Source organism: Cygnus olor, chromosome 12 (genome assembly GCF_009769625.2).
Source record: "Cygnus olor isolate bCygOlo1 chromosome 12, bCygOlo1.pri.v2, whole genome shotgun sequence".
Lineage (NCBI taxonomy): Eukaryota > Metazoa > Chordata > Aves > Anseriformes > Anatidae > Cygnus > Cygnus olor.
In genome coordinates this window covers 19,013,559-19,038,837 of record NC_049180.1, presented here as the reverse complement: position 1 = coordinate 19,038,837, position 25,279 = coordinate 19,013,559, and the positions used below count along the sequence as shown (strand labels likewise).

Genomic DNA, 25,279 nt, shown 5'->3' with positions numbered 1-25,279 from the left:
GGCACCACAGTACAAAAAGGACATGAAACTGGAGAGTGTCCAGAGGAGGGCGACGAAGATTGTGAAGGGCCTAGAGGGTAAGATGTATGAGGAGCGGCTGAGGTCACTGGGCCTGTTCAGCCTGGAGAAGAGGAGGCTGAGGGGGGACCTCATCGCAGTCTACAACTTCCTCGCGAGAGGGAGTGGAGAGGCAGGTGACCTATTCTCCATTATCACCAGTGACAGGACCCGTGGGAATGGTGTGAAGCTGAGGCAGGGGAAGTTTATGCTGGACATCAGGAAGAGGTTCTTCACTGAGAGGGTGGTTGCACACTGGAACAGGCTCCCCAGTGAAGTAGTCACTGCACCAAGCCTGTCTGAATTTAAGAAGAGATTGGACTGTTCACTTAGTCACATGGTCTAAACTTTTGGGTGGACCTGTGCAGTGCCGGGAGTTGGACTTAATGATCCTTATGGGTCCCTTCCAACTCGGGATATTCTATGATTCTATGATTCTAAAGAGCCTACATTAAAAAACAGATTTTAGAATTTCCACTTCAACCTTATAGTGAGTAGAAAAATTAGACATTAGAAACAAATGAACTTTAAAATGCAGTTGGGTTACATTATGGCATCCTTTGAATAGCTTACATAAGCTTACTTCCTAGATACAGTCTTTTAAAGGTTTTTGAGGAGTTTATGATTCGTGCCAAGATGGTAGGAAACAGAATTCATGCAGCACTAGGGGAAAATGAAATACTCTTGAGGGAAATAATCTAATGAACAATTGATTTTGTAAGTTAATCTTGTGCATGGGGATGGACAGTGCCTCTATATAGTCTCTCACCTGGTAAGGCTGCAAAATGTACATTGTTTCATCAGATGTATTGCAAAATCCTTGCAGTAACTTCTTTATACCACATCAGTCTTACAAATTTTTTTCTTCATATTAACCGATGTATAAAAATACAGCTTGGAATCAATTCAAAGCATCAATTTGCATCTTTAAGCAGTGTGCTTAAATACTTTGTTGCATTGTGAGCCAGATGATATGTTTGTGAAGAGAAGCTCTTAAATTTTTATACTGTAGAGAGAAAATTTGAAAAGAAAATTGGCAAACTTTGTTTTTCTCTTTCATTCACAGGCACAGCAGTTGAGGCTGACAAGAAATAGTTTTGAAAGAACACCACTGCATCAAACAATCTGTAAGTTTAAACTAAAAACAGCATGAGAAAGGGAAAGTCTGATGGGAGATTGTGTCATCTTATAACATAGCTGCAGGAGGTTGAGCCGAGGGCTTGAGAACCCTATGAAAGTGCCAGTGAGGGGGCAGAAGAGAAGAAAGTATGTGCATCTTATGCAGAAGAAGAGAATTAAGTTCAGAGAGGTGATGAAACGTTAATAGGCTAGGAGTTTATATTGCATGGAAACTTAGCAGTAGATGTCGTTAGTTAGAACAGTGTTTTTAATATTCAACATGTACTACTCTGTAGGCACTATGAAGATGTATCATTTTACAATTCAGTTTTGCAAACAAATTCAAATAGTTGCTGAGATTAACCTCTACAGAATTTACTACAGGTTTTAGATTTCTACCACAACCCACAAGAAAAAACGTCCTCAGTTTATGCAGAATGGCAGCTGCAAAAACAGCTTGTACCTCTTTCCTAACTTTTAAAAAGACAGAATCACTTTCATTTGCCCTCAGATCATGAGCCTCTGGAAAAGGCTAATTTCATATACAGGAAGTTTTTATGTAGTCAAAGCAATTATAATATGGGAACTTTAAAGTCCTAAAACTAGGATATGGAGTAGAAAGCCTTCACTACTTTTTTATTATTTATAATTGGTAATTAGTGGGCAAAAATAAATATCATTGGGATTAATAAGCAAGTTAAGGATATAGCAGCTCTAAAACATGTAACATCAAATATGCACAACCTTAGTTAAGCCAATCAAAATGCAAAATGGCTTAATTCCTATGCATTGATAAAAGTAATATTTGTTATAATTGTATTTTGTATCTTTGTATTAAATTACTTCCACTTTAAAGTAATGCTAAATACTATTTCAAACCAATAATAGTGAGTGCAAAATACTAGAAACATACTTGAAATGAAAATAGATGTACAGCAAGTATATGATACGTTTCAATTGGAAGTTTTTATTACTTGACAAATGCAAATTTTCAAAAATATAAAGTAGATCAAGAAGGACAAAGAAACTACCAGTTTTTAAAGGAAAACTACCTAGGATATGCTACATTATCTAAGAAATCTTCCCAGCCCTCATGTCCTAATAAATTCTAAAGCTCTTCTAAAACATTTAAGTGTTGAAGCATTTAAAGGTACTAACTACGCGGATATGAATATAGGCAGAAGCAGTGGCCAGACAGCAGGGAGATTCTATCAACACTCCTATCAGGACAAATTAGGGAGAACTCTGCCATTTTCAGTTGCATTTGTGATCTACCAGTAGGTGAATTAGTATGCTCAGTGTTCCAGCTGAGCTGCTTTCTTTTGTACTGTTTATTGCTTGGCTGTCTGGTGTGAAACAACCTATATAAGGACTGTGTGAGGAATCCAGAAGTATTTGGTAGGGTGCATCGACATGTACTCATGCCTATTAAACCTCAAAGAATGATGATTCTGGAGAAAAAAGATGAGTAACACTGTTTCAATTCTGAATTTTCATTTCAGAATTTTTGTAAAGTATATTTATTTCAAAATATCAAATAAAAAAAACACTTTCATAATACAAATCATCACTATATGGTATAAAACTTAGATTATCTCTGAGTTACTCCACCTACTCTATTAAAATATTTTTTTCCATTGGCCATAAATCTTGAGGCAAGTGTTTTTATATACAGTTGTACTGTAGCAATTTCTGTGCCTAACTAATATAAAGGTTAGGTCATGTTATGTTAATTTAGACAATCATTGTATGCAGTTCTAGCTGCAGCATTAATATGAACAAAAATGTCTTGATGTGAAAGTCAGTCTAGTGCTTACAAAAGTGAAGAGGAAGAAGAACTGAGGTTAAAATTTGTTTATATTGTCTTGTCCTTCAGTACAGCAATCAATTCCTAAGTCCTTCAACTGAGAGCAATGTATATGGAATGAGGTATATATGTGGTGCAAGGGAAATGATTAGATATATTCAAAGTAGAGAATTCTGGATTAGGAATCCTGAGTTGTTTTCATGATTGTTCTGCTGATATACTGTAAGCCTGGGGACAGCAACATTACTAATTTCAAGCCTTCATTGTGGAGTACCTTGATCTTATTTTATGGAGATACTGAATTCTTTCACGTTCATACAAGCGAAAGAAAGAGCAGAGCTGGGGGAGAGTGGAACAACTTAAGTGAGTTTTATAGGTATGAAATAAACACATCTCTGAATTGCTTGATTTTTTTGAAGAAATATGTCTTGCAGAAGACCCATATTGAAAAATGATTAATATATTCTTGTCAACAAGCTCAGGGAGATCATTGCTAGCTATCCTTTCAGTCTTTGAAAGATATGGAATTAATGGGACTCTTTACGTGCTTAATGTGGAAGAGGTGGTTTTGTACCTTACTGAACTGAGATCTAAAGCCCATCTGTTTTAGTCACTGAAAATTCCGTGAGGTCTAACTGTTGTGTCAGTCTAGCTTCAGAGAGTGGAAGCAGCAGACTCTGTGGAGCTCAGGTAATAGACACAGATTTATGAGGTGGGAATCACAGTTGTACCATGCCATCTGAGATAGTATGCACTATCTTGTGCCAGATATCATATTGATGCAGATCTCTGTCAGTCAGATTTGTACAGCATCCACCACAATGTGTTAGTGCATAAGCTGTGTGAAGCAGCTACAAACTTCAGGTTTGATTTTATAAGAAGGGAATATCAAATGTGAACACTAAGAAGGTATTATCCCTTTTATATACAGTTGCAAGGCCACTACTGGAATACTACTTTTAGGCCATCTACCATTTAATGAGGATGAAATCTTAAAAATAAATAAATAAATCAGAAATATACTTTAACAGATAAGCTTAATAAGTTAAGTGGTGGCTTGATCTTGGAGTATTGGTAGTGATGACAGGGGAAGGATTTTTCTCATAGTAGGCAACTTCAATCTAATAGGTAAAGATACAGCAGCAGCTGGTTTTAACTGGTATTACAAGCAGGATGCAAATTCTAACAACATAATCAACTATTGAAACACTTAACTGTGGAGGTGGTTGGTTCTCTTTTATAGCAAGTCTTTAAATCACGGCTGAATTCCTCTCCAGGCAATACAGTGCATCTCAGATATTGTGGACTTGATGCAGAAGTTGCTGGTGAGATGCAAAGGAGGTCAGATCATGTGGCCGTTGTCCCTTCCCATCTAAAAGCTTCCGAGTTGGAGGCACAGAATTCTCTTAATATCTTAATGCTAGCCTGTTTCTCAATGTGCCGAGAGATTCAGCTAGTCAGAAAAAAGTTCCAAACAGCTGTTGCTTAAATGTCATCTGATTGTATTTAAGCAGAAAACAATTAAGAGGAATAAAGTACTATCCAGACATCTTAATCAAGATGTGTCCCTATTGTACTGGACACTTAGTTTGTGCAGTAAAATACAGTCCTGGCTATTGGGAATTGCTTGTGGAAATTGAAAGGGATTTTAAATCACTCATTGAAATTTTCTGATACGGTTCCAGAATGAGTTAAACTATTTTTAATGACCAGAGGGACTAGTCATTTCTGAAGAAGGGAAGAAAATTACGGCCTGGAGAATAAACATGATGAAATTGGTAATTTTTTTTTTTTTAAATGAAATGATTCAGATTGAGCAAATTCATCAATAAATACGATGAGCAAATGTTTAACCTTTAGGTTTGGTTTGTGTTCGCATTCCAAACTAATATAATTAGAGAAGCTTAAACATATGTGAGTGTTGAACATATGTTTACAGAGTAATTATGTTTAACATCAGGAAGTTCACAAAACATTTTCCATATTCCTGTGTTAAGTACTCTTTTGCATTAGTATTTTCTAAATGTCATGTTGAATAGTACATTAAATTCTAGGTTCTTTCTAAGTTGTCTGAGGTGGCTGTTTTCCAGAGAAGAATTTTTTCTCAGCCGTAGTAATTTCTTGCATTTAACCATTGTTATTATTTCCGTATGTCTTTTTACTGTGACATTTTCTTCTAGTAGGCCAACAGATTAAGATATTAATAAACTGCATGACTAAGCAAGTTTCTTACTGTAGCTATACTTGCGCGTTTCAAAGTGCCAGCTTGTATAAACAGTCCTTGCTACTACAATTTCACCTTTGTATGGGATTACCTTTGTTCAAAGCATACCGAGTCAGTCAGTGATTAACAAGGGATTGGCTAACATAGCTCATTGCATTATGCAATTTTAATATTGCACCTCTTTTCACCAGTGGAGGGTAGGGGGGGAAAAAAAAAGGGCAAGTTTCTGCAATCAGCTTGTTCATCTGAACTCTCCAGAGGCCTGACTGCTCACAGTCCTTCCCTCGAGCAGGCTTTTGCATGAATGAGCAAAGCATTATTACTAGAGCAAAAGGAGCTAGACACAGCACAGCTGTAACAAATGATGTTGCCTTCAGCTCTGCTGAACCCCATTACACCGCACTAAACGTTGCCCTGCATTTGTGGTGTCCTGGGATCAGCCTCAGCCCACAGGTGGCCCTGTGAAAAGGCGGGGAGTGGATTTGGCTGCGTCCTGGGCACCACCACTTGGTGCTTGAATCCTCGTGTGGCAAAAGCTTGAGGTGAAGTTCTGGGCCTTGGTCCCTACACTGCTGCAGAGAGGTGTTTCTGCATGTTTTCCGTTGGGGTCAGGGCTGCCTAGAGCACTGGGGAGCCCCTGCCCTAACAACAGCCTAAAGAAACAGGGCCTGGGCCAAACGTGTGGGAGCGTGCCTTTTACTCAAGGAACTAAGCACTTGCAACCAGTAAATGGAATCCCCAAGTCTTGCCTTTCACTATTTATCTTTCTATTAATGGAGCCTAATGTTATTACAAACTCCTCTATAGCACTTTTTGGTATTATTTATTTATTTAACAGGCACACAAAAGGAAATCCTGAGCCTATTGAAAGAGCTAGCCTGCCATCTGGTGGCCGAGGCTGCCATGGCACAGCGCTGTCCCCGTGCCACCACCCCCAGAAAAGGGAGAAAACAAAACAAAACAAAACAAAACAACCCGAGGCTGGGCCGGGGCCCGGCGCCTGGCGCGGCGGCAGGCGGGGCCCCTGAGAGGACCGGGCCGCTTGGCGGCAGGTGCCGCGGGGCCTCCCCTCCAGGCCCGTGCCTGCGGGCCCGGCCGGTCCCTCTCGGGTGCCCGTAGCGGGCGGGGCCGGGCCGGGCCGTGGGCGGGCGGCGGGGCGCAGCGCAGCGCAGCGGGCGGCCATGGCGGCGGGCAGCGCCATCCAGATCCCTAGCCGCCTGCCGCTGCTGCTCACCCACGAGGGCGTCCTGCTGCCCGGCTCCACCATGCGGACCAGCGTGGACTCGCCGCGTAACATGCAGCTGGTGCGCAGCCGGCTCCTGAAGGGCACGTCGCTGCGCAGCACCATCATCGGCGTCATCCCCAACACCAGCGACCCCACGTCCGACTGCGACGACCTGCCCTCCCTGCACAGGTGCCACCGCCAGCTCGTCCCGGCTGTCGCCTCGCCCCGGCTGGCACCTCCAGGGAGCCGGGCCTTGGGGACGGGGCTTTGCTGCTCGGCCGCCCTGGGGCTGCCTCTCCCCTACCCGGAGCTTCTCCGGAGGGGACGCGGTGGCAGGGACTGGGGGGCTGGCGCATGCCAGAAGGTTGGGAAAGCAAGACCGGGGTGCAAGAGAATAACGCGATTCGATAAAGCTTAGGGTCATTAAGGCTCTACCCATATTGGTTTTTGTTGTGGTTTAATAAAAGCAACACAGGTAGAGACCTAGGTTCCTAAAAGCTAATTATATTTCTGTGGGATAAAGTACAAATAGAACTAATATACTTTATTCCTTACAAAACTTTGTTGCATTAGTGGATTCAGTAATGTTTTGCAAGAACGTATTTAAATTCTGCTTAAGCAGGTAGTTTAATCATAGTTTAATCAGGTAAATGTGAACTAAAACGTTAATTCTGGATGAGACAGACAATTTCACTGAAGAACAGTAGCTTACAAACACTCCGTTTTCTAGTGCAAATAGTTTAAGCAGAAATGTAAGCATTCCTGTCCTGTTCCAAGATCCTTTAAATTATTTATGAAAAAGTTACTTGTTCCCAAAAGGATGTGTGTATTATATTGCTATTGTTAGTTTGTCAGTTACCTCATTCCTTTTCAAGGTTTAAGGTTTGGTTTTGTTAATATGCGTGCGAAAGAGGTCATGTAATTCTGTTACCTTTGTTGATAATGAACTATGACCTCAGAGGTCCTACAGTTCAGTTTCTTGTTGGTAAGGGACACGTGAAATGTTCTGTGGAAGGTGCCGAGTAATACAAAGATTTGATCTGTTTTTAGGATTGGCACTGCTGCTCTGGCAGTTCAGGTGGTTGGTAGCAACTGGCCCAAGCCGCATTATACATTGCTGGTTACGGGCCTCTGCCGATTCCAGATACTGCAGTTGCTGAAAGAGAAGCCGTATCCAGTTGCTGAAGTTGAACAGTTGGATCGACTTGAGCAGTTTACTAACCAGCATAAATCTGAGGAGGAGCTTGGAGAGTTGTCAGAGCAATTCTATAAGTATGCAGTACAGGTAAATTATTCTAATCCTATTTAGTGTATCAGTTTATTTCTGCTTGTACTTAGACTTTTCTTTGTTTCTTCTTTTTGCCTTTCTCTCCCCCTCTATCATGTTTTTCAGTGACGGGTAGAGTTTCAATTCTGCTAGAAAATAAATTTTTGGCATAGCTTACGGTTTCTGTGTTGGGTTCCAGGGTCTCGGTACAGTTCATTGCAGGATGGGTCTAAGATGTATATATTAGTATTACAATAGCTTGATAGTGTTTCATATATAGTAATGCTATAAGTATACTCTAGTAAAAGGAACACTTGAATAAGTGTTATTTCCAGGATTCATGATACACATAACTGATTTATTTACTTATAAGTATACGTTATAGTATTTATTAATTTTAAGTATGTTATTAAACGGGAAAAAACATATAGAATCTTGATTCTAAACAGTCGTCCCCAGGGTACATTGAATTTGTGTTTAAAGGAAGCGGAGAAGAAAAATTATAATAGCCTTAAGGTAACTGCAAATATTTGTAATCAGGATGTTTGGGGGCTACTAAGAGATGTAGGCATTGAAAAAAGCACTGGAAACTATGATGATACTTTTGAACTTCTTGAACCAGTAGAAAGCCCAAAGTCTCAGTTGTCCTATGCTGAGTTAGTGCCTCTTCTGCGTGCAATTTTTTTCTATGTTTTTGGTAAAGCATCTAGACATATTCCGTACTAATACTTAAAGATGCACTGCTTTTTAGGTCAGATAGTTGCTTACATAATTTAAAAAGAAACATCAACAACTACAAATATTGTTCATTGTGTGTTCATTACAGTTGGTTGAGATGCTGGATATGTCTGTTCCTGCAGTTGCAAAGCTGAGACGTCTTCTGGACAACCTGCCTAGAGAAGCTTTGCCAGATATACTTACTTCTATCATCCGTACATCCAACCAAGAGAAGCTTCAGGTATTGTGTTTTTAAACTATTTAAGGAGAATTAGGCGTTGGCTATTTTCTTATAGTTAATCACTTTTTAGATAATTTTGAAGTTGCTTACACATGATATTGAACAGCAATAATGTCATGCTAGAAAGTATTTGTGTTACAACCGATAGTGAATATATTTAACAAATTTCGTGCTGTTGTTTAAAATATTTTTCCTTATGTCTTCATGTCAGAATTCACCTAAAAGTTAAATATTAGTTAGTGCTGGAAACGGATCATTTTATACAACAACCAGAAATAGAACATGGATTTCCCAATCCCGTGGTAAAGATTATAAATCTATCTTCAAATTGTGTTGAAATCTTGCTTGCTTATCAGAGTTGACAGATCACTATGTATTTAATGCTAACAATTTCAGAATCAGGTTCCTTTTAATCATTTTAAAAAACATTTAAACGTGTGGCTTTTTAAATACTGAGACACTAGTGAAATTTGCATCTTATGTCACAATAACGTTATATAAAAATAATGCATATGTTAGGATACTTACTAGTCTACCTATAGTTAATTGCTGTTTTTGTAAGTTGTGTTGTTCCTTTTCTTTTGTCGCTGCCAGTGCTATGAACTCAACCTTGAATTGAAAACGTAACATAAATTGTTTCAGAGTACAACAGATAAAAATAAATGCAGTGCTTTGAAGAGAAGTTGTGCACTGTAGCACAACCTCCTGCTAGAGGAAGGTATATCAAACAACAAATATACCATGTCCAGTTTTTGTCTGAAGTGATAAAGAAGAGAGCAAGTAGTGGAAACTGTGGAAATAGAGCCAGATTCTACCCATTTCCGCACATCAACATAATTAAACATGAAAATGAAATAATGTATAAAGTCAAAAAAAACCAACAACAACAACAAACAAAAAAAAACCAACAACTTAATGCACAAGGTGATTTTTTCTGGGTTAGCTGAGGAGATCGTGCTGTAGTTTGTTCAAGAGAGAGCTCTTTTCTGAGGCTCTGTAACTGAGAAATAGAATGCTGGTAGATGTTTGACACAGAAAATGTAACTGAACTAACAAGGCACTTTAAAAATGGGACAAACTTTTGTTCTCTGAGGTACTTTGTAGTTTTGGCGTACAGACCTTAAGGCTAGATTTTGTATGCTGTAATCTCTTTCATTTTCTTGCTACTTCCTTTTTTCCCAAACCATCTATTTCATAAAAGTGATCAAAAAACAGTAACAGCATCAACAGGGTTTTCCTTCCATAAAATCCACATTGATAATCCATTAGCGTGAACTTGTTGTTTTCTTATAACTCCATGCTCTTAGATTTTAGATGCTGTTAGGCTGGAGGAGCGGTTCAAGATGACTATACCATTGCTTGTTAGACAAATTGAAGGACTGAAGCTGCTTCAAAAAACAAGAAAACCCAAACAGGATGATGATAAAAGGGTATGGACCTTTATATCTGGGATACTTAAATATCGTAAATAAGTATAAGGTTGCACTTTTAAACAGGCTAATGAACATACATGATTATAATCTGTGCAAAGTGTTGATCTGTGGCCATGTGTCTCATGGTCATTCTGTATCAGCAGAGAACACCCAGCTGGCAACTTCGGTTGTTCAGGTACCTAACAAAGAAAACATTCTTTTAAAGTTACCCAGGCATCATTTCTTTTAATCTGGGCATTTTCTGATTTTGAATAAATGCTCTTCTTTTTTTTTTTTTTTCTTTAAAGAATCGTCTGATGACCAGTATACACACATGGTATGTGCATACTGTGCAGTGAAAGATGTACATTTTATTAATAGCATTGAAGGTGAATGACAGCTTTTGAAATGCAGATACGTGTTTGAAATGCAAATGTGTGTTGTGAAATGTAGTTGGCTAAACTGGGGCAACCTAGACTTTTGCTGCATCTAATTATATATATATGCAATTTAGAAATCAGGAAGTAATTGAGAAATGAAAAAGAGTAAGAGAGATGACTTACCTGTTTTGTATGGATTATCCTTATTCTGCCCAATATGATGGGCTGCAATGCTAAGCCATTCAAAATATCACAGTAACTCTTTTCAATTTTGTCCTGGTCTTCTGTTACCTACTACATAAGACGACAAATACACTTAGCGAGTAATGTACAGTAAAATAAAAAATAACTTTTTAAAAGTTATACCAGCAACACCTTTTCAAGTAATTTAGTAGATTAAAATCTGACTTTTTCTATTAAGTGGGCTTTCCCAAAATCTTGCATGTTTTTCTCATAGTTTCTATTCAATGTCAAAGTACCCACCTTCTTTAAAAAAATGGTGCTATTATCTGGCTTTCTGTTATCTATTTCATAGGTTGTAGCTATTCGTCCTAATAGACGAATCAATCACATTCCAAGCACTACAGAAGATGAGGAGGAGGAGGAAGATCATGATGATGTTGTCATGCTGGAAAAAAAGATAAGAACATCCAGTATGTCAGAACAAGCTCTTAAAGTTTGTCTTAAGGAAATAAAGAGGTAGGAGACTTTCAAATGAGGGTTTCATTTCTTTCTTTTAGAAAGAAATATTGCATTAGCCTTTTACGTGATTATGTATTTGTGTTGGTTGTGTTTTAGAAACAATTTTTAGAATTTTGGTAAAGTGCTACTTTTTGCTTATAAATTTGATCATTTTGTCTTTTTGTCATCCTCTCAGATTTTCCAAATACAAGGTCTTCTACATGTGGATTATATATTAATAAAGCATTAAATTGTAAGCTCTAAACCTCTATGTTATGAAGTGAAAACGTAAAAGAAAAGGGGGAGACAAATAATACCACTACTGTTAATAATCAATGGTTCAAAAGATCCAGATACTAGTCTTTCTTCTTCCCTCTTTGGTGAGGAGATAACTGGTATCGGTGGTAGAGGTGATGGTTAACAACCTCCTCAGTGATAATGTATATGTATTGTGTTGCATGCATTGTGTATGCAATGTATGCATAAGTATATGATACTTTTTTTTTTTTTCCTTTTCTGGTTACATAATGCAAGTAAACTTGTTTTACATTCTGCAAAGACAATCTCCTAATTGATATAATAGTTACTTACTTTTTTTAGTATTGGAGATGTTGGAAAGTTAAGAGGGTTTGCTAAATATCTTTCTTGTAGTACAGGAGAGTGTCCTACTTTGCAGTTAGTTCTTCATTAGCCTTATGAAGTCTGTGCATGTACTTCCAGATTAAAGAAGATGCCGCAGTCAATGCCAGAATATGCTTTGACAAGAAATTACTTGGAACTTATGGTAGAATTGCCATGGAACAAGAGTACGAAAGGTAAATGCTTCTTTTATTGTTTGTCTTTTGCACGGACATTTTAGGACAAGTAGCTACAATGCAAAGACTGCATACTTAGTTCTCTCTTGCAAAAATTGTTTTCATTGCTTCATAGTAAAAATGTTATTAATGGTACTAAAGCCTTTCAGCTTACCTTGTTTAAGGTAAGATCTGTATGCTGAATATTTTAGCCAAGTTTGGTTAAGAACAAGAGGGTGAAAAAGAAAAGTTGTAGGTTTTTTTTTTGTAGTAAAATTTTTGAGTACAATAGAAAAAAACAAGTATCCTCTCAGCTTTTTACCACAGTTTTCAAAAGCTTTGAGCAGAGATTGATATTATTCATATAAGAACAGGATGCAAAAATGGAAAGCAAGAAAAAGGTAGAAAATCAAGCCTGACTTTTCTTTCTGACCAACGTGAGTAGATTAATTGGGCAACATGACTTTTCAGGAGGTGTTCTGCTGGGGTAAAGGGTTTTAGTTCCTTCTAGCTTTTGAAGAATGAAGCTTTTAAATTACTTTTAAAATAATCTGATCTTAAACAGAAATTTAATATACCACACCATCAGAAACATGTCTTTTGCCTTCTTCGCACACATGGTGACAAATCTTGGCCTTTTTGAACTAGAGCCTTGTATGTTCACAAATTTTCTTGTAAATATTTTCTTTAATCACTAAATTGTAAAAAGGTCTGCATACAAATGCAGTATTACTCAAAGAATTCCAAAGTGGGTAAAGTGTTTGTTGACTCTCATGTCCTATTGGAGAAAGGTGCTCTTTAATCTTGCAGAGTTATGCCATGTCACATGGTTCGAAGTTTTTCCTTGAAGCAAAGTTGCAAAGTTTGTGTTCGTGTTCATGTGAGTGATACTTTGGACTTCATAGGTACAGTGAATAAAAATATACATGAATAGAAAAATGGAAAATCCAATTAAAAAATCCAGAAAATTATGGTCATTAATTTTTTGTTCAGTGTTTCATTACCAAAAAAAAATCACATGGCTGATGGGACTAATAACTGCTGTCTATATGTGAAACATGCACAATTATTGGTATGAGGAGGTTTGCATGTGCAGCGTGTAGAAGTTGAAAGGTAGGTGTGTGCAGAGTTGATAGACTTCATTGCTTCCTGCCTTCTCTCTTTATGTTATAGAGGAAAGGACAGAGTTTAGTGCCAGAAATTTGTGCTAAGCATTAGTTAATGTTTGGTGAGGCCTGACAATTTATCTCAAATTATGGCAATTGCAAAAGCTTAACTGTCCCAGTCCTAGTATCACAGGGGTATTTTATATAGTGCAAAATCGCTTAAAATGTTGTATACCAGGTAAAGCCTGCCATTCAAGCCAATAGGATCTTGCTTTGTTACTCAGATGGTAGCATAAGTAGATGATGAAGAGGAGATAAGGATGAATTTGTCATTTGGTAAGACCTGACAGGATCAGACTTGTTTCTGTAAGAAAGCAAATGCTGAAAAATTTATACGTCACTGAATTGCTGTTTCAGGACAGGTATAAAGTTAATTTGAACCAGATTTCAAATCTCCGACACAGTGGAAGGGTGTTTTGTTTGTGTTTGTTTTTAAATTCCATTATCAATAGTATCTCTCTAGCTTAAGTTTACTTTCCTTATTAAGGAAAAGAGGATTATAACAACTTTGTTTCAGTGAAACATTGTGTACAATTGTGTGTGTTGGGAGGATTCTGTTAATGAATGTGTTTGAGAATGTATTTGTTTCTGTTGTACTGTAGAATGAATTGTTTCCATTTCAAAAGGGAAATGTGCTGATATCTTTTCTGTTGTCAATGATCGATAGATCGCCTTGAAATTCGTGCAGCTCGAATTCTTTTGGATAATGATCACTATGCTATGGAGAAGTTGAAGAAGAGAGTTTTGGAGTACTTAGCTGTCAGACAGCTTAAAAACAACCTCAAGGGACCCATTCTTTGTTTTGTGGGGCCCCCAGGAGTTGGTAAAACTAGTGTTGGAAGATCAATTGCAAAGACTTTGGGTCGAGAATTCCACAGAATCGCCTTAGGAGGAGTCTGTGATCAGTCTGATATTCGAGGCCACAGGTAACAATTTACTCCTTTCCTACATGTATTTTTTTCTTTTATTACAAAACATATCGATTATTTTAATTGTTCAGCTGATGTAGAGAGATTTTACTCATTTCAAACACTGGTAGTTATTAATTGATTTTCATTGGTATTCAATAATATAATTCAGGAGATAATTTTAATAATGGGAGAGTACATTCAGTGTTGAGATAGGTATTTATCCTTCTGCTATTGCCCTTTATCGTAACAATGGAGAACAGAATAATCACAAATGGATCTAGAAATGCAACACAAAAATCATGAACTGCGAAGTTCACAAATTTGTGACTTAAGAATTGACATATGCTTGGGATAATTAAAAATGCATTTATTTTTCTAAGCCATTTAATCTTCCGTTATTTTGGCCCTGTGTACTAAAATTCAGTAGAAAGTCTAATGCAAACAACTTTCTTAATGTTGGGTCTGATTTTTCTACTTTGAAGGGGAATGCAAAAATGTAGTTACAAGAAATAGTGTTTTATCAACAATTCAGTACGTTATAACAATGTTTGATACTAAAGCCAGAGTAAAAACTGTAAGAGTGATGCTTAAAAGTTGCTAGAGAATAGCAACTGAGTTATTAATAGTATTTCACACTTGTTGGTATACTACTTTTCCATTTTTTCAAGGAACTTAAGCTGAAAGACTTCGAAGGAGATTTTTTGGTTAGGACTTTTGTTTTCGTCTTACATCTCTTTACACATCTATTCCTTAGTCTTCTAAACCATTTGTTTATATTAGTCTGTTTCCCATACCTCACAATTGGAAGCATAACAAATGGGTAATGTAGATAAGTAACTGCTAAACATCAGTGCAGCATTTTTGGTTCCGTTAACCATCTTCTATGCTTACTGCATGCAGTGTAAGAAGTTTGGAATAATGAATTTGTTACGGCTCTAGAGATCTGTAAAACTATGTGATTTCTCCTTACAGCAGTTGGCAAATTATTGCAAATTAAAACTATCACTTCTTTGTTGATGCCGTGTAGCAGATAATTTTGCCCCATGGCTGTGCTGCTGTTTTCAGCTCTCAGAATACACCGTCAGTGTTGCTTCAGTTCCAGATTATCCTGTGATTTCTTTTTGTTTTAAAGGCGTAAAAAAGACTTTGGTATTCTTATCACTTCACTTCTGATTTTAATGAAAACTTAAATGCCTAACAAAAGTTTATTTTGTGGTATCAAACTTGTCAGTGTGTAAGCTCATTGTATGGGTGAGCACATTGGAGTGGTGGAAGTTCAGAGTCCCAGCTGGGAGGAATGTGGAAGACTTACTGGGGAATCTTGTGATGAAACTCCTGTGCATAAACTTCTAGGAATCCGGAATGTAATGTATTACTAGGAATCTAGAGTTTAATATATTATTGATCAGTCACTTCTTCACCCAGAACATGAGAGAAAAAGTATTGAAACAGTGGTTTTGTACTTGATGACAACTTGAAAATTCAGAGTTGTTTTGTAAACCTTTAGTTGAGCTCCCTTGGGAAAATGAGTAATACGTGTTTATTCCTATACACATTCTTCTGTTGCAAATCTGCAGGGTTTTGTTTTCCACTGTTGGACACACCTAGCTTGGCCTAGAGCATGTAGCTTGAATGATCATCTGTAAGTTTTTTCTTAGGGTAGGTTTAATCAACATACCCAGCAGCCACTGGAGGGCTAAATATTGCATAGTAGAAGGTTGTAGATACATTTGTTTTAATATATCACTTTTCAGTGTCTAGCAACACTGTGTCTGTGATTGTTTTGTAAACCTTTGCAATATCTGGCCTTCTTGCCAGTTTACTTGGATACTAATGGAAAAAGCAGCAAGACTGCCCTCCTTCTTCACTGGATGTTATTCCCGTAATTCACAAAGTGTCATTGTTTTAGTAAGTAAGGATTCTCATGTTTCAAATTACTTATGGTATGGATCCTAAAAGCAATTTAAACATAATTCAACTACCAGTTGCTGTTTGAACTGGAACCACTAGAGGCTGTTGAATACTAAGCATTTACAGACATTAAGTAACTTTTTCCAGAGCTCAGTACAAATCAAGCATTTCTGAAAGGGAGACCGTGTCTGTGAAGCAGACATTATGAACAAAAGTAAAACTGTCATCAACTCTTACTCAATTGCTGGTAATTCCTTACTGTTTTCTTTATTTTATTTTTGGCTTTCTGTCTTGCACTTACACCTAATACAGAAGGCTACAGTTATGTAATGACTTTAAAAACTGTCAAATTCAGGTGCTTGTGGCTGTCATTATAGTATTTTTGAAGGCATTATTATATTGTTAATGCATGTGAGAAGCTAATCTTCATTATAAAAAAAAAATGCAAAAAATTAGCTGATGGGAAGTATTTGATAAGACGAAAGGAAAAACGCTATTCAGAACTGACAAGAGTTTTATGTGGTTACTCTTCAACAAATGAGTGTATGGTTGAATACTAGAATTTCATGGCAGCTAGTAGGAGTCCCTTGTAACCGACTGCTTTTGCAAGGTTTATGTAAGTAAAAACCAAGTTGAATACATTTTTTTTAATTCTACTTCAGTTTTTGTTCTGCATTTCTGCTTCTCAGATTTAATCAAGTTAAAACTACAGCCTTTCTGTAAACTGTTCTCTGTAATGTCCTTTTGCATGAATAGATCCTCCAAGTTAATCCCAGTCAAGTGAATCCATATCGTGCTTCCAGCAGCAGTCATAGAAAGGAATTACAGAAGCCATCTGAACGTGGAGGAGACGTAGGCTCCTGTTTCCTGAGTTTTACTGTTAAGTAGGTTGATTGTCCAGTACTTCATGTTGGGAGCCCCTCTTTTTCTCCTCAAAGCTCCCATTTAGGCTTTAAGGCGTAAGTTAAAAGTTTCCATTAACACTGCAGAAAAACAATAGTATATGTACTAAACATTTACAGAATGTACCGAGTGTATTAAAACATTAAGAAAGAAACTGTGGATCCATTTCATTTGCCTGAAATGGCATTCGCTTTGGCAGCATGTTACTGTCGCAGGTGAAAAGGGTGTACTGCTAGATTCAGCAAGCAAAGCAAAATGTATTGGATTGCAGCACGGAGGGCGGTGGTGTCTCAGTCAGTGTGCTGTTCTGTGTGAGGTGTAACTAGGGCAATCTGCAAGTGCCCAGTTTCTACCATCGAAGCTTGGATCATGTGCCTGCAGCTGGGGTTTCTGTGAGTCTTTTTTGATTGGGTGCGGAGCAGCTACTACTGTTCTGCATGCCCCAAATGAAGTCATCATCTTGGTACAAAAACAGAACTGCTTTATCAGACATCCTCCAGCTGTTGTTACATGTACAACTCAACTACACCATATGTAAAAGTTTGCTCTTTTATTCTTGTTGGTAACTTGTATTTAAAAAAAATAAAAAAATCTGTTACTCAAGAAGTTCACTGAGTGTAAGATCTCCTCAGTACTGATACTTTGTTCCGTGCATGAACTGTATGATCTTCTCTCTTGCATGTGTGTAATTTTCTATTTTTAAAAAGGAAAGATGTAATTGCACCGTTCATTTATAGAGGTGCTAGTGAGATCACTGTGTATCTCTTTCTTTCCCCTGCATGAAGCACTCTTTCGTTTATTATCAGCGCTTTTTGCTTTCCAGAAGCTTGGATAGTTTAATTCTGGCTTAGCTATATGCTGAAGATTTGTTCAGGTGCATCTGTGTGTGAAAAGGTGCAGTTCCTGACCAGTCATAGTACAGGCCTTGTTGTACTAGGAAAAAACAAACAGTTTGACCCCTGCAGAATAGCTTTGTTACACAACTACGAAGTGTAGATACATTTGTAAAGCACTTGCGTAGATGCAACCTTTGACCTTGAAAAAAAAAAAAAAAAGCTGTGATGTTTTGCAAGTAAGTTCATAAATAATATCTCCAGAGGCATTAACGTTGTTATCTTTTCCTAATTCTGCGGTTTGAAAACCACTGTAGTTAAAAACAATTTAAAACTTTTTGTCATAGAACAACATGAAGAAATTGGGTCATGTTTTTGTCCATAATACTAAGACTGCTTTAAGTGTTCTGATTCATTAACATTCCTAGTGTACCTCGGGAGAGCTGATCAAGTTAGATTTTCCACCTGTCTTTTCTGTGATAGGTAGCTCCTGATGCCAGGCTGCGCATCTCTAGTGTTTCTTAAGGGTAACTTTTCACTGATTTAAAAATAAAAAGATTACTAAATTATAGACCTTCTGTGGCATGAACTCTTAAGGTGTTTTTCAGCTGTTACTACAGAGGAGAGCCAGCCAGGAAACTTGATCTGAACTTCCTGTTTTAAATGGAAAGGAGCTGATTCTGTTTCTAGATTGACAGCATGGAGAGAAACAGTGTGTCAAAAAATGAGCAAAGCCACATTATATCAAAATGCTAATGTTAGAATATCATTTTTCTTTCTTTTAACCCTTGCTAAAATAATGAAAATAGAGAATAACATCCTTACAATCGGTGGCTGCTGCTCACAAACAGCAATGTTCATTTTCACAAGTTACAAGGCAAAGGTTGATGTCCAGACAGATAAAAGGCCATATCTGCTTGTAATTTTAATGTTACAATATTGTAGTGTTTTTATATGTAAATATCTGCCGAGTCTCTCTCTCAGAGGACTCTTTCATTGAGTTGTGTTCCATAGTAACTGTTTAGAAATAAAACAGGCTATCTATGTTTGTATTTTTAAGGTAAAATACTAGGTTATTGTTATTTGTCATTAAATGTATGGCATTAGCATTCGTTACTCACCTTGAGGATCGTGAGTCTTTGATAAGTAGCATAATGAAATAGGCATTTGTCCATCTCTGATAAATGAAGGTGTATCACAGATTTAGACTGTTACACATGAGAAGAGTAAATTGATACCTAGGTATTTGTTATCCTAAAATTTATAGACCCAAGTTTCTATTGTGTAAATAAACTTGAACATGCTTTTATTTGAAATGTAATGTGTTGATTAAACATTTACATTGAAGTTAATTGTTTGATTTACCAAATCTAGAGACAATTTAAATTGCAAATGAGAAGAAGAATGTACAAGAGGGAGGAAGAGAAAGACTAGTCAATTGTTAAGTAGTGAAAGGAAGAGCAGAATACTTTAGCCACCATGTACGTTTATCATCTATTATCCCTAATCCTGTGGAGACGATGGTATTTTGCAGAACTCCTCCATATTTCCTGCAAAAAGTTCCTTTGATTTTGGCCTTTGATTTCTTGAAGATCTTTTGGGTTGTATAGGTAACCATTTCATCCTTTTAGTAACAGTAGATCCATTTCAGTTGGACTGTCGTTCCTATTTTTTATGTGGTAGCTCATGACCCAGGGCTTATTTTGGACAGAATGCATTTAAACAAAGAATCTTTTAATAATTTGCTGTAACTGTTGGAATCTTTTTCTTATCTCTTGCTTTAAAAGCCCTTTGATTTTGATACTCTTGATATTCTCTGATCTGTTAATTTCATGTGACTTGTTACAAATTGGCTTGAGTACCTGTCTGTTTTTCTGTTTTTCCATCACTGCATCTTGATGCATTGTTTCATCCTTCCTAGTGCTTGGTTTTTGTGCAATATTAAGGAACTTGAATGTGTACAACAATTTTACTGAAATATTTTGTATATATGAGAATCTTCTGCAAGTGTTCATGTGTTATTAAATACCCAAATCTACTTTAAACTAAAATGACTGTGAATTGAAGTCTGGCTTCAGGGTTGAGGGGGAAAAGTGCATTTCAATCTGTGAATAACAATTTTTGCTGTTTATTGGGGAAGAAAAACCCTGATTTTTTTAAGTGTTTCTTTTTGGAAAAAAAAAAAAAGGTTTTTTTAAAGGGGTGAGGGGTACAAGGGTGTAAATGAACACATGTGCTATTCAGAAAATCTTTTGGTACCTAGTACTTTTATTTTTGAACTGTTTTGCTGCAGTCAGATGGTAAAGGCAGAGAAAGAGCTGGTTGTTCTCAGTACTTTCCCTGGACTAGAGAAACCCAGTATACCTCCAAGCAGTTTATAAGCCAAAGCTGTTTTTTTTATAACCAGTCGGAACACAGGTATCTCAAAAATGTATAGAATTTAAAAGGATCAGCTAAAACTTAGTGTGTGTAAATACACACGTGTGCTCAGTGTATTGTCTTCAAGCATGTACTTGAGAATAGTGTATCAAGCAAGTAAGAAGGTTTAATGTTTACTTAAATACGTTATCTTATTACTGGTATAGATAGAATATTAAAAATATTCAGGCTGCATTGTCTGTGAAGCATATAAAATTATTTGCTGGTGCAGTAAGCACCCTGTGAAAAAAAACGAAAATTGGTACAATGATTAGTTTGGTTGCACTGCTACGTGATTCACTTCTGTGAACTTCAGTTCTGCTTCTGTCTCATAATTTTTTGATAGCATTTTATGGGATTCTTTCATGCTTTTGGCAAGGTTGGTGTGTGCAGATGGAGAATGAAGTGACATGCTAGTATAATAGCTCCCCCGTGCAGATTCTGGATCAGTAATAAATGTTATATAGTGTACTTCTCAGTGGAGAGGAGTGCACTTGTTCACTGCGGAGTAAAGCTCTACAAAAAAAGCAGTGAGGTGACGACAAACTAGTGCATACTGCATTGGTCTGCTCCAGTCTGTAACAGCTGTCTCATGGAGGTGGTAATAGGCAAACTAAAATTCTATTGTACTTCTGCCTATTTAAAAGATCTTATCAACTTTTATTTTTGCTCAGATCCAGAATTAAATACAGTAACTGCAGTTTGTGCCCTCAGTTGTCAAATATTATATGGAACTAACATAACTGCTCTGTGTTTTGAGAGTGGTTTGTTCGTGTTTTTTATCTAGTATATTTAAGGTCTTCTCTAGTATGTTTTGAAATTACTCCCATGGTACTTTTGGTTTCATCATTCTAAATGTCATCCTGTTTATTTTGGACTGTGTTAAAACAGATCATGCGGCAAAGCAGGCCTGTTCTGCATATCTGCTCTCTGAGTGTCATGAGATAGGTACTCTAATTCAGCACTTCATGTATCTCTTTCTTCTGAGTGGTCGGTATTTTGTACTGTTAATTATTGTATTTTGATTAGTTACACACAAGCAGAAAAAGCTATGATAAATACAGCAAACAATTGATATGTATGGATGTAAAATATCTGTATTTATTGTGAAAAAAGTTTTACTAGCTTTGCAGAATAAATTCAGATGCCTTTTTGTTCCACTGCGCTGTTCCAGATCCCGTTTCATGTTGATAGGATTCTTTTTATGAGTATCAGTTAAAGCAGTACATATCAACATTTCAGCATATTTGGAATTTGGACCTAATTTGTAACGTGCTGTGTAAACTCTATTGTGATGACAAAAACCCAGTATCATCTTGTTAAAATTGTAGTATTAACGTTCCCAAATCTGTTTCTGCTTGCTCGTACAGTAGAAGGATGCTTGTACAATCATGCAGAATGCCTGTAAGCCATAAAGTTTCCATATTCTTTAGTGGATATGTAGTTTATCTTTCTAGACCAACTAGTGCAACATGGAACTGGAATTTCCATCTTCTAATATAATTGGTTATATTAGTTTAGATGCATATTCCATATTTCTATCTACTAGTTCCGAAAAGTTGTGCAAGAAAGGAATAATTGTTATAAGGCGCTTATTATTGCATTTTTGAGTTTTGTTTTCAATGTTTCTACTCCTGTTTCGTGCGTCTGACTCCTCTTTCCCCACATGCATTTATTTCTCACAGACGCACCTACGTTGGCAGTATGCCTGGCAGAATAATCAATGGACTGAAGACAGTTGGAGTTAACAATCCAGTATTCCTTTTAGATGAGGTTGATAAACTGGGCAAGAGCTTGCAGGGAGATCCTGCAGCAGCCTTACTAGAGGTAAGAGATATCAAATTACAAGTATTTTTTCATTTGTAACTAAAAAGAATTAAAATATTGGACTTGGAAAATAGGAATTACTGGAGGAAAAATAGCATGAAGTGTTAGCTTTTTTACTCAAATACCAGATACTATGTTTGAAGTTCATGAATTTCTCTCAATTGTGCACGAAGCAAATGCTGTCATACAGTATACTAAGAAAGATGTTTTTAATGTCAGTGATCTGTACTTAAGCGTGAAGATGTATGTTGTACTATGTGTTCTGTATATTTAAAGACTCTTCAGGCCTTAAATATATTTGGAGTATTTTTAAGGCACTGGTTTTTAATGACCAAATGCTGCTAGCTATCTGAAAGAACTGTTGACCAGCCAGAAGGTAGCCAAATTTTTTTCAAGTTTTCCCTTTATTTCTAGGAACAATTTTAATACAAGCTTATTTTGGAGCTAAGCACTGTTCCTAGCATGGAATATGAATTAGTTGCATGTTCTTTTAGCAGCATTTCTTTAATTAATGTTATAATTAACTTGCTGAAGCAAAATTTTTCATGTAAGTCGCAGTTTCCAACTCCTTGACTGATTATGATGTGGCACATGGCTTTGCTTTCCATAAGTCAGCTATTATGTTTGCCTGAGAGTGTGCTTTTTCTTTAACTTTGGGACTCAGATCAAGATACAAATGAATCTAATTTTGAAGTATGTGGTATAGTTTTACCACAAAGAGTTGAGACTTCCGTAAAGATACAGGTAAATCCGGGACTTTGGTGAAGAAGATAACTGTTGTAATATCTATCAACTGTTGAGATATTATTAATTAGGTTAGTTGTTGGGATTACAGGAGGCTATTATGATGAAGATGAATTGAGGCCTGGGCTTTGCAGGTTTCATGTATCAAAGGAGTCTGCAGTACAGAGCAGTAATGAGTTGCCAGAACCTTGCTCGTCCCTTCTCTTTCCCTGGCGTATGAAATACAATGATATTCCAATGTAATTCCTTCTCCCACTGACTTGCATATTTAGCAGTTTTGTTCTAGTAGTGTGCTATAGAGAGGAAGAAGTATCTTCAAGGGTATGGGGAAGAGATGAGGAGCCTTGCCCTTCCTTATCATCTTAGAAAGATGTGCACAATCTTCAGTGCTGTCCTAGCACTGCTGAAGAGGAAAGGAGGGGATGAGGAAGGTAACGGCACAGCAAGGGTTCGCTAAACTGAAACACTTCAGACTGTTCAGTGTTAGTGTACTTAATGATTTTGGTATTGTGTATATTTAGTATTTCGTTAAACTGCTGTACTGTTATCCTATAAGTTATCTGTTACCGTTATCCTTTGTATGTTCTCTCTGACTATAGAGGCTACCATGCCATCACTGAAAAGCTTGAACTGCTTCTGTGATTGTTCTTTACCTGTTTCAATCAAAATGAGGTGGATTAGTAAAATATTTATCTAAATTTTTTGAGCTAGCCTGGCACATTTTCACTGAAATGATTTAGCAAGTAATCCTATAAGCTCCTCAGTTGTCAGACTGAAGTATGGTTAACTTCTGTAGCTGGGAGGTTGTGGCTGGGGATAAAAGTAAATGATTCTAGTAGTATTTGCCTACAGAGTCATTTTATTGACTCTTTTTAATGATAGTGTTTAATATAGTGTTTAGAATATGAAAAATGCTACGTTAGAGCAAATTAAATTATTATTATTTTTAATTATTTGTGTTTGAATTTTTGGTATTTTTTTGTTGCTTTGGGATGCTTCTGCTTTCCATATTTTAAAGCCTTATTCTCAGTGGTACTCAGCTCAGCTTCTACTATGGATTATTCCAGTAGAGGCTTGTTAGGTTAGCTTCCAACTGTCTGCTTGGGCTACGGTCTTTATGTAAGTTATTGCTAATTGACCAGAAGTTGCATCTGGAGAAGTAATTGCTCTGCTAACCATGTCTGGGCTGCTCTCACATGAGATGTGTATATCTCTGCTGCTGTCTAAACATCCTGCAGCAGGTGCTTTACCTCTTGTAAAGGAGAACTCATGCCTGAACGTGACAGCTTTTTGTGGTGTACACTATTGGAAAGTCCATCTGGAATGAGCAAAGGGGGCTATTATGTAAAAGAACAATAGCAACTGGTCACCTAGATAGCACATTTGTTTTTCAGACTGCTGATTCTTGTTTGGTAAGTGCCATCATTAAGTATAAATTGCGTGTTCTTTTTTTCCTTACTGTGTAGGTGTGTTAAACACTCACTCACTGTTCACAATGTGGGAAATTGCCATACCCTATAAGCTTGGAAGCAAAGCTTGATGTTTTATAATTGCCGGATATGTGTTTAGGTCTAGTGCTGCTGGAGAGTTGTTGCTTAGGCAAAGCAGAATGTCTTCTTATTTCCAGTTACTGTTCATCAACAAGGGAATGCTTTAGTCTAAATTTAGATGACCTCACTTTAAAACAGAAGAAAATAGAAATGGATCCAAGTGCTTGATAGCGAGTATTTGTATGCAGGAAATTAGACCAGGAGCATAGCCAGGCAATTAAATGTTCATGGAACTTATTCTGGATTTTGTGGTAATAAAATGCTGGTACAGAGAAGCCTTTGTAGACATGTGAGCTATCAGCCATAAATTAATCAAGATGTTTTGTTCATTAAATGTTCTTTTTGTACTTAATATTTTTCTATTAGTTGTGTATCTGAAAACTTTTGAACTTGAACTTTAGTACAGATAACTAGCTAAAGAACAGTTCTATTTGCTTTGGAAAATATGTTTTGATTGTGTAGGCATGGTCCTGTTTTATGTCTTAAGAAATCGGTACCATAGCAAAGAATTATTAGTCCAGAGAAACTCTAACCCTTGTAGAAAATGTCAGATAATTCATATTTTTAGGTATTCCTTAGATAAGCTGTTTTTTATTACAGCTTGCTTTACCTTTATCAGATAGCATTTTGCACACAAGTACAACTATTTTATAATAATACGATGTTATAATGAGCAGCCTAGCACTTAGTACAAATCGTAAGAATTTCTAGTTAGAGACTAGAAGGAGAAAGAGATAAACATGCATGCAGACACCTGCTATAAAAAGTGATAGTTTGTTCTGACCATAAAACATTTCTATTCTGAAGATTTTTAACTTTTCAAAGATTTAACAGAATTTAAGAGTAATGAAAATTAAGAATTGTTTCTTTCCTAACTAGCTAAGAAGTGTTCAAATTTTTTTTTTTTTTTTTTTTTTTTTTTAGAATTATAAACACTGTTCTTGGCTATAATTCAAGTTGCTAAGACAAGGCACGCATTCATTTGGGTATGGGCAGATAAATTATTTTGACAGTAGTGTGCCATTTTTCAGGAGATGCATAGGTCCCATTATTTGTAACACGAGAATTCATGTGAGCATAGCATTGATAATT

General features: G+C 36.8%; 1 protein-coding gene across 1 annotated transcript in view; it reads left to right on the top strand.

The window, feature by feature from the left end:
* The first annotated feature begins 6,239 nt into the window (after positions 1 to 6,239).
* Positions 6,240 to 25,279, top strand: part of LONP2 (lon peptidase 2, peroxisomal) — a 43,502-nt gene continuing 24,462 nt past the window's right edge. The window contains exons 1-8 of the mRNA XM_040571457.1: positions 6,240 to 6,621; positions 7,483 to 7,717; positions 8,526 to 8,657; positions 9,965 to 10,087; positions 10,985 to 11,148; positions 11,851 to 11,945; positions 13,758 to 14,016; positions 21,752 to 21,893. Coding sequence (XP_040427391.1) covers positions 6,389 to 6,621; positions 7,483 to 7,717; positions 8,526 to 8,657; positions 9,965 to 10,087; positions 10,985 to 11,148; positions 11,851 to 11,945; positions 13,758 to 14,016; positions 21,752 to 21,893 — 1,383 coding nt within the window. The 5' untranslated portion in view covers positions 6,240 to 6,388. The remainder of the gene's footprint in view (positions 6,622 to 7,482; positions 7,718 to 8,525; positions 8,658 to 9,964; positions 10,088 to 10,984; positions 11,149 to 11,850; positions 11,946 to 13,757; positions 14,017 to 21,751; positions 21,894 to 25,279) is intronic.